General features: G+C 40.3%; 1 protein-coding gene across 2 annotated transcripts; it reads left to right on the forward strand.

Moving 5' to 3' along the window:
- Positions 1 to 411: 411 nt before the first annotated feature.
- Positions 412 to 8251, forward strand: LOC133907411 (transcription initiation factor IIF subunit alpha-like). Of its 2 annotated transcripts, none has more exons than XM_062349451.1 (9): positions 412 to 803; positions 2270 to 2428; positions 2977 to 3128; positions 4818 to 5185; positions 5944 to 6059; positions 6863 to 6985; positions 7098 to 7307; positions 7414 to 7611; positions 7991 to 8251. In XM_062349451.1, the coding sequence occupies exons 1-9, from the start codon at positions 630 to 632 to the stop codon at positions 8084 to 8086; spliced, it is 1596 nt and encodes a 531-aa protein (XP_062205435.1). In that variant the 5' UTR covers positions 412 to 629; the 3' UTR covers positions 8087 to 8251. The 2 variants fall into 2 exon arrangements, with proteins under 2 accessions (XP_062205435.1, XP_062205436.1); XM_062349452.1 differs by having other exon boundaries at positions 7101 to 7307.
- The last annotated feature ends 1853 nt before the right edge of the window (positions 8252 to 10104 follow it).

Raw genomic sequence — 10104 nt, forward strand, 5'->3', positions numbered from 1 at the left:
CAAAATTGAGATAATTTTTAGATTTTTTTATTGAACGTCATTGAAAATGGAGAAAACCACTTGATAAATCGAGAAACCAAGCGGTTACCGACAATACGAAAAATTCAAAAAAACCGCTCGATAAATCGTAAAAACCGCTCGGTAACCGGTCCAATTCGACTGGTTACCAAGCAGGTAAAATCACTTTTTTTTCTCTCAAATTTTAAATTTTTTCACTCAAATTTTATCTAATTTTTTTAAATTTTCGTTCAGCACAATAACCACGAATTTTCGATTACCACGGAATGATGGGTAAACAAAACCTTGACCGGACAGCTCGGCTGAGTCCATCATTATGGAACCAAACCTAAGTACACGACAGGAACAGTGTTTTATGAGAGGTGAACAGTACCGTGTCGTATAATACTGTAGCAATACTGCACTGTAGCACATGATCCGGCACATCCACCGATCCGGCGGCTCACAGCGGAGGATCCCGTTCCGTACCGACCCGAGCCCTTCATTTCCACTCCCAAATTGCAACCCAGACCGGAACCCTGCTCGCCACCGCATCATCGCCACCGTCGCCGGAGGAGAAGCGGAATCTCTAACCCGTCCGTCGCCCAGCGCACCATCCCCACGCCGCCGCGATGGGCAGCTTGGACCTGGTGCTCAAGCCGGCGTGCGAGGCCTGCAGCTCCACGTCGGAGCTCTACGGCACGGGGTGCAAGCACACCACGCTCTGCAGCACCTGCGGCAAGTCCATGGCGCGCTCCCGCGCCCGCTGCCTCGTCTGCTCCGCGCCCATCACCAGGCTCATCCGGGTATGGATCCGTTCCTCCGCCTCCTCGCGCGCGCGCGCGTGACCGGCGTTCGTTGGTGCGGGCGCTACTTGCGCGCCTGCGATCTAGGGTTCGGTTCTGCCGCTTGGTTGGTGCGGTATCTGGATGTTATTTGATGCGGTTTGTGCCCGGTAGGGGTTGAGAGTTTGGGAATCGTGATGCTGGACGTTGCGATTTAGGGTTTCGTCGACCCCATTAAGCTGAATTATGTTGTTCATTTCAATATTTTAGTTTCCCAGATTTCGGTTGCCTTTGTACAATGATACAAATTGGAAGGGAACCGACTTTGTGGGTCTTGAGATCGAGTTATTATTGGGCCATTGCTGTTTCTTTGACATTGGTGTGATCAGAGATGACCACATTGACTCTTTGAGATGCTTGCTGATTCAGTTTACAGTTTCGTGGGGATCATGGCACAAATATCATTCGACTGTTTAAATTAATTTGTCTGAACAATATAATACGAATAATACGAAATAAGAAAAAGAGAAATTGTCCACATCTTGTCCTGTTGATGTTTCCTGGACGTTAAGCTGACAAGCTGACAAGCAATAACCACAATATATGCAAGGTTGGTTGTTTTACTAGATGTCAGGGGCTGCTCAAGCATTATAAGAATGGAAGAACAATCACTTACTTGTGGGACCGGACCGATATAACTTAAAGAACCATGATGATTACTTGCTAAGGTTGGCCTTGGAAAATCCACTTGGATGGCATTTGTTGAAACATATCGCGTGATCAAGATTTGGCATAATGACAGTACCATTATGTCATCATTTGCTGGTATGGCCATCAGAATATTGCTATTTTGAATATCTGGAATGAGAGGGGGTGTTAAGAAGTAGTTTTTTCCCCACTAGAAATGAACTAATTGAAATACCAAAACACTATCCAGATGACCAGATCACAAAAGATCTTGGTCCTTGGAGTTAGCTTGGCATAGAACGAGAAACCAAGGGCATAGAGAAGGGAGAGTTTGCATAGTAGTCACACGAAGCTTCAGAATGTTAAACCATTTAAATGATAATTACATTAGGTAGAAAACAACGTATCAAAGTTTAACTTCTGTTCTGGTGGTGAAGTGATCCCTTTGACATGACAGTTAACACTTCTGATGGCAGTTCAACCAGACTGACGTGGCGTTGTTTTGTGTCTGCTAGTTCGGAATCTGCCGGCCTCCTTTATGTGTAGCATACAGACATTCTACCTATGGACATTGTTGCTGCAGGTTAGGTTAGAACTCATGCTGGTTTCACAATTTGAGGCTGGCTCTTCACGTGGAATTAGTTAATGCTGTGGACTGTGGTTTACCCCTTGCAAACTATATATTCAGATTGTTTTCCTATTGTCACCTACTCACCTGCAGAAACCGTGCGTGCTGGGCATTACTTGGGTTCGCTATTTGTTTCATTTGTTCATTTCTCAATGTGAATCTTTTTTCACAGGAATACAATGTACGAGCTAATGCTATCACAGATAAGACTTACTCTATTGGAAGATTTGTTACTGGTTTACCTCCATTCTCGAAGAAGAAGAGTGCTGAGAACAAATGGTCTCTTCATAAGGAGGGCCTACAAGGACGACAGATTACTGAGAATATGCGGGTATGTATGCAGGAATCTTTTACTCAAAATATTAACTTAACTGCTTTGAGTATAAAAGAGCAATGCATTTTGAGTCTTCTTCTAGTACAATGTGCTCTCTATTTGCATAAAGTGGATAGGCCCTTTATCAATGAGATTATTCTGTTAATGTTATTTTTGGAGGTGGGAGCACAAAAACGCCACTCCAACGACCATGTTATTAACAAGTATTATTCTGTGCTTTTATCTTGTAACATGTGGCTGATGAAAAAACTTTTATTGTCAAGGACAATGTGGGTGTTGGTGTTAGGAAATATATTGGCTACTATGAATTGATGGTTTTGCCCTTCTGGGTTGCCCATTTGCACTTTTTATCTTGAAGTTTGCACCATCGTAATTTGATGAACAGCTTCACTTCTGGGGCCTTACCCAGTCTTTCATGCTGTCAACTTTGTTATTTAGGGTACTTAAAAAAGCTCGTATTTTGAACAATTATCTTGTTTGCAATCGTTATCAAGTTTGTGCAGTTGGCTCTGTTAACTATGCGCATATCTTTTTGGAAACCCCAGGAAAAATACAATAGGAAACCATGGATTTTGGAAGATGAAACAGGCCAATATCAGTATCAAGGTCAAATGGAGGGATCTCAGTCAGCTACAGCGACGTACTATCTGTTAATGTTGCATGGCAAGGAATTTAATGCATTTCCTGCTGGTTCCTGGTAATACACTTACTCCACATTTTATTGAGCATTTGTGCTCACTGTTGTGTTAGCTTGAATTGGCTTTCATGTACTGCTGGCTGCTAAGTAAAAGTATAATTTTGACTTGAGTCCCATCGATGCAAAGTAAAAGTATAATTTTGACTTAAGTCCCATGATGCAACTTTGGCCTGTGATTTTATTGTCATATACTTGTCTAGTACAAAAACTCAATGTTACGAAGTATTTCCTACAATAAATTACAGCTGCGTACTATCGTCATATGTCTAAACAAGATACAATGATATAAAATGACAAAGCATTCTAGGATGGCAATTTTTGTGACCAGAGGGAGTAATATACAATGTTAGCAGCAGGAAAACGGTTTAAAAAAGGTGCTCATTATTAAAGAAAGAGTAAATTTCATAAAACCCTGAGTTTTCTGGTCCTTGTTTCACAAAACCCCAAGTATCTTGGTATGTGCCACTAAGCCCCAGGTTTCATAGTACTATTATTTCACAAACCCCACATTTAACCAATTTACTTCAATTTTTAATTTAGGTCCTAATTGCAAGCTTATATGGCGCTCTAGTCTTTTCCACGTGGGCTGCTGACCTGGCCTACTCATTACACTCTGGGTGGGATTTCTAAATGGATTAAGTCCTTTGCATCACAGCAGACCAGTGCGCGCAACGCCAGATGGTCGGTCCCCTTGCCGCTCCAAGTCGCTGTTCCTTTGGTTGCACCGTGCGGCTGCCTCTCTCACCCCTATCCTCCCACACCATTGGCTCCAAGCTGCCAACAAGCCTCTCACTGCCTGAGCCGTCGGACATCTCACCGTCCTAGTTGTTGTTCCTCTCACTCCACTCGTCGTCAGCCCTACCGCCATCCAGCTGTTGCCCCTCTCTTGCTAGCCTTCTTGAATTTACTGATCTGTAGGCCAAAACGGTGAATTCATTTGATGTGCAAACTAAGGATTAGAAGATTCACGCTACAGCACTACATTAAATCAAGGGGTGGGTGCATTATGGTATTTGTCCTTTTTCCTACCAAGAACAGAAGCACAATCAGCAGCAAAACTGGGACAATTGAATGTGAATCACTGATCAACCTGGCCACCTCCAAAGAATTTGAGCTCAGTCTTTGATTCTCCGGTGGCAGGTGACTTCTCAGTTGTGACGGGCGACGGCGCATGTTGTTCCAAGGGGGCAGCAAGAGGGTCAATAACGGGGAAGCGATCTGCAGGATGACAAGGGCAGCATGTGACATGTGCGTCCTCACGAGCAGCGAGCTGGTCACCTAGTGCTCGATTTTGTTTTGAAGCTTGACTCCCTATGCTTTCAACTGATCCATCGTGTATTTGGCTAGCCACGTTAGAATCCCACATGGACGGAGCATGACAGCCAGCTAGGCTTGTGTTTAGGGCCCATACATCATATTTCCAGTTGATTAGTTATCGGTGGGGTTTTGCGAAACAATAGTGACATAAAACCTAAGGTTAAGTGACACATACCAAGATACCCAGGGTTTTGTGACATTAACACCAGAATACCTAGGGTTTTGTGACATTTACTCTTACAAAAGCTTCACTGATATGATTACCAATGTTTGTTATTGTACTTATATTGTGCTCAAGTGTTGAAGCTAGATAGAGTTTTTCTCTTTGTAAATTAATATTTCATTTGTTGCTTGGTTATATCCTTATTTCAGGTATAACTTCAGTAAAATTGCACAGTACAAACAACTCACACTGGAAGAGGCTGAAGAAAAGATGAATAAGAGGAAGACCAGTGCAACTGGTTATGAACGCTGGATGATGAAAGCAGCTGCAAATGGGCCAGCTGCCTTTGGTTCAGATATGAACAAACTTGAGGCCACAAATGGTGGGGAAAAAGAAAGTGCTCATTCCAAGAAAGGAAAAAATAATGAGGAGGGTAATAATTCTGATAAAGGCGAGGAGGATGAAGAAGAGGAAGCTGCACGCAAAAATAAGCTTGGACTCACAAAAAAGGGCATGGATGATGATGAGGAAGGTGGAAAAGATCTGGACTTTGATTTGGATGAGGAAATTGAAAAAGGTCTGCTTCTCAGTTTTGCTTGGGCCGGAATACTTCTGCAGTTGACCTTAACATCTCTATTTCATAGTCTTCTCATTGCATAATGCCATGATGTTTCAACCTTATCTACTTAGCTTGCAATGGCACTTTGATATTCTTTCTTTTGTTTCAGAGCCTATATTTCATGATTTTCCTTGAGAACATTATATCCTTATAGTAAACTTGGCATAGTTTCATAAAACACTGGTTTCTTGGCTTATGGCATGTTTATGGTCATATAATGTAAAAAACCCCCACCTAACCTAATCCTATTTGACCTGGCATGCTGTTCGCACTTGCAGTGGCATTCTTTCATAATTGCTAAAATTTGTCTACCGGCCAACGTGGACTAGTTATGCTGCTGGTGATGAGTTTGGTTAGGATGGCGTTGTGAGACAATTTGACTATAAACCTGAGGTTATGTGCTACAAGACAAGAAAAATGGGTTCTTCCTTTTTACAGTTTACTCTCTCAAAATTAAGAAGCATATTCTTGTGGCACTTTACACATGACCATTAATCTTCTCCATTAGGTGACTTCAAATGAGGGTGCCACATTTTGTTAATTGAGTCTTAGCAACTATGTCTAATGTCAGATCACATTGAAATTCATTTGATCTATTGCAGCAGGGCTATTCCAAAATGATTACACTGCTAAGAAAATATTAATATTGCCTATATATCCTTAGCATATTTCTAACTCCCAAATTGGCATCTTAGTGGGGGAATTTCCTATATCAGGTGATGACTGGGAGCATGAAGAAACATTTACTGACGATGATGAGGCTGTGGATGTCGACCCAGAGGAACGTGCAGATTTAGCTCCTGAAATTCCTGCTCCACCTGAAATTAAGCAGGTAGATATATACTATTACTGAATTATTTGGGAGCATAAATTTGCATCTCTTATCATACTCTTTTCTCATGGAACACCTTCAGTTAGTACTGAAAATTGATCTTATGAATCTTAATTTAAATGGAACTGTGCACAAGATATCAAGATGGTTCACAAATGATGACAAAAAGTTCCTAATATTTAATATGTACCTAATTCCTAATATTTTCTAGATTTGCAAATGTTCCATCCTCTTGTCAGGCTCATTCTTTTGCGCATAAATATAAATGCAAATTATAAGAACTTGTCAATACATACCATGGGGAGGATGTCAGTTTTGCCCTTGTGTGATATTATAAGAACTTGTCAATACATACCATGGGGAGCATCATAATGTGTGCTAGGTCCAATAACATGAGTGATTAGTGGGACGCTTTGTAATTATGGCCACAAATTTTACAGACTCAGTAGTGGGAAGTTTCTGTGCACCATGCTTCTTGATATGGTGTCATTCTGTGCAATGCTAAGTACTAGATATCTATTCATCTTTTTTCTTTATTGGAGAAGATGAGTATTGCATGCTAGCCAGAGTTATGGGATATCACCTCTGGGCTCTGGCGAATATGCTGCTAGAGGCCTAGAGCCAGAAGAAGACCTACTACTTTTTTTGTGAATGTCATTGTGTGAAGCTGTTCAAAGCAAATAGGTTACTCCTTTTTTTTTCTTCTCTCGTTTTGGGTTATTACTTGGTACTTCCTCCTTTTCTTTGTTCATAGTTATTGGTGTTGAATCACAAATGGCAATGTTCTGATTATGATACTTCAGGATGATGAAGAGAATGAAGAAGAAGGTGGTCTAAGCAAGTCTGGCAAGGAATTAAAGAAGCTGCTTGGGCGCTCTGCTGGACTAAATGAGTCAGACGCTGATGAGGACGAAGAAGAAGATGATGTGCTGATTCATTCTGTTGAAACTTTAATAATCTGTTTTTACTATGTGTTAGGAGGGTATGCTCATTTCATATGTATATAAGGAGATCTAAGTTTGTCTTTTCTTCATCCAGCAGGAAGACGAGTCATCTCCAGTGCTTGCTCCAAAACAGAAGGATCAACTTAAAGATGAACCTGTAGATAACAGCCCAGCTAAACCAACACCATCAGGGCATGCTCGAGGCACACCTCCTGCATCCAAATCGAAGCAAAAGAGAAAATCAGGTGTTGATGATGCAAAAACTTCTTGTAGTGCAGCTTCAAAGAAAGCAAAAGTGGAATCGGTAAGTCATCTATGTTTACTTTTAATGTGTGAAAAAAGATGAAGTGACGAACTTCACAGTTTTGACTTATTTTTAGGTATGTAAGTAATAGTTCTTGTTTGTATAGGATACAAAAGCATCAGGTGTCAAAGATGAGGCAACGCCTTCGACAAAACCTACATCAAAGGCCTCTGCTTCAGCAAAAAGTGGAACAAACGTGTCACCTGTCACAGAGGATGAAATCAGGAGTGTTCTTCTTGCAGTGGCTCCAGTCACCACGCAAGATTTAGTATCCAGATTTAAGTCTAGACTTCGTGGTCCAGAGGTAGGCTTCTTCAGCATCATTATTTTGTTTAGTTATGGTCTGCTCTTTACCACTTTTCAAGATGAGATACACACCATAATGATTAGTGAACAACTCAGCATTGTTCAACCACTTGACATTATGTATTCCACGATTCTTTTCTTTTGTCATAAACCTTATAATGGTTTTTGAATGGTTAAGTCATGGTTAACAACCTCAATTTCTGTCATCAGCGAGCTTGTTACTTTGACGTAAAAAATTCGTAGTAGAAAGCCTATCTGTAGTCTGTTGCTCTGTTCTATGATAAGCTCAAGCTCGTCAGACATGAAGTACTTATCAACAGCTGTAGTTTGCTTTCTCCTCAGTGCCTGTTTTGATGTCCGTTGATCCTGCATTGCAGGACAAGAATGCTTTCGCTGAAATTCTGAAGAAAATCTCGAAGATACAGAAGACTAATGGCCACAATTACGTCGTCCTTAGAGAGGACAAGAAGTGAAGGGCCAAACTTTGGTATTGATTTCCTTATTGCAACCGTTTGCTATGCTATGTCCTCTGGAGATAAAGATTTTTGTAACATACAACAGAACAATTTGTCTTCTAACCTCCTGTACGTAGATCTTGTTTTTACCAACGGCAAATGATAATTGTTGCTGCCGCTATACATCCTCCGGGAAATGAAATGATACTAGAGGTTTTTTTTTAAGGGTTTGTCTGAAATCTTCTAAAACCTCTACCTCAACTCAAAACCGTTGCAAATTTCGTCCTAGGTCTAGTCTTGTCGGGGTTTTGGGTGATATGATAGTCGTATCATTTTTTTTTGCCACGTGGAGGCCACTTCATACATGTGGAGATGTGGCCATCTCGAGCAGGGCTCCTGCCACATAGGATGTGCATGGACACTTCACTAGCCACAGATTTTTAGCAGATGCTTGCATATATAGCTACTACTAATTGATATAACACCCTAAGGCTACTCTCAATGTTGTATCATGCATGTTTAATAAGTGTCACGAAATATTTTTTAGTTGATGTGGCAAAAAATTAAATAGGAGAGAAGGAAGCTATATTTTATATTACAACTATGGCACGAAATACAACATTTTGGGTCTATTCTCATAGACACAACACAATAATAATTAATTGTACTAGGAGTTTCTAATAAATAACAATATAATACTATACATTGGATAAGTTGTCTCTACAATCTTTCTACGATATGTCAATCTTGGATATAACAATATAAAACTATGCACTAGGAGAGTAGTAGTCTAAGCGCTCATGCATGTGTTGAGAGAGCGTGCGCCAGAGAGTGGTTGCCACATCAGTTAAAACCATGCACAAAAATTTGCACTAATTTTGAGAGTTGGCAAACAAGTTATTCTGTTCCTGGACATGAGAGATAAAAATTAAATTGAGGAAAAAGCTGGAGGACTAAATAAAGACTTCCTTCACAATATATTTAAAGGTAACTAAAGCACCAATTTGGGTTTCAATGTTTTTAGACTACTGTAATACCCTATGTTTTTAGTAATTATTAATATTAAACAGGACGTTCATGCTGTGCTGCGAATGCGTTGGACGCCTCGCGATATTGGCAGTAGTATATATATCTATATATTGTGCTTCTCGCGTTGAACGGTAGTCATGAGCTCGTTGCAGCTCTTTAGGTGGGACCCTAATCTATCTGGCTTCTATCTCTTGCTCATCCCATGCACAACACATACATGGTATATATGTCAACTCATTTATTCATATAGACAGTCCATTACACATATGTTACAAATACAAGTCTTGATCATATTATAAATCATGAGTTTACATTACAGCTTTTGATCAATTACATCATTGCATTCATATACATACACACATACATGCATTAGGAGGAGAGTGGAGTTCTTTTGGAATGTTTGCTTCCCCGTAGAGAGCGTTTTGCTGTAGGAGGCTAAGCATGATAAAACCTTGAGGCAACTATTTCCTAAATTTTCTATACATATTTAATTGTGACTATTAATTAGCTCACAACTAGATATGCATGATATTTTAGGAAATATTCCAGAAACCCAAATATCATTCCAAAAATCCCAATTCAAGTTCTTTGACTTTTCTAAGCCATGCCACTTTGCAGAAAAGCCCCTCAAGTCTCCAAAAATAGCAAAACAACCATGCCAAGGACCCTCATGCAAATAACAATTATTTACCTAGGGTTAAAATAAAAATATTCTATATTTCCAATACAAGGAAATTTTGGCCAGAAATTTCTACATCACAATTAGCCTCCAAAGTTACAAAAATCACAAGTTTGCCACAAGAAAAATTATCTCAATGCCCTCAATGCCACCAAACCGCTTTAGGTGTCAAACCACCAAGTCATCAAGCCATGCAGCATCACACCTAGCTAGCTTAGGTGTTACAATGCTTAGAGATCATGCATGAAAAAATTAGCCAAGTTCATTATTGCAGAGGAAAACATGAGCATTTCTATGTATAAATAGAAAGGAAAGGCCACCATGGTAA

This window comes from Phragmites australis, chromosome 24, assembly GCF_958298935.1.
Source record: "Phragmites australis chromosome 24, lpPhrAust1.1, whole genome shotgun sequence".
NCBI lineage: Eukaryota > Viridiplantae > Streptophyta > Magnoliopsida > Poales > Poaceae > Phragmites > Phragmites australis.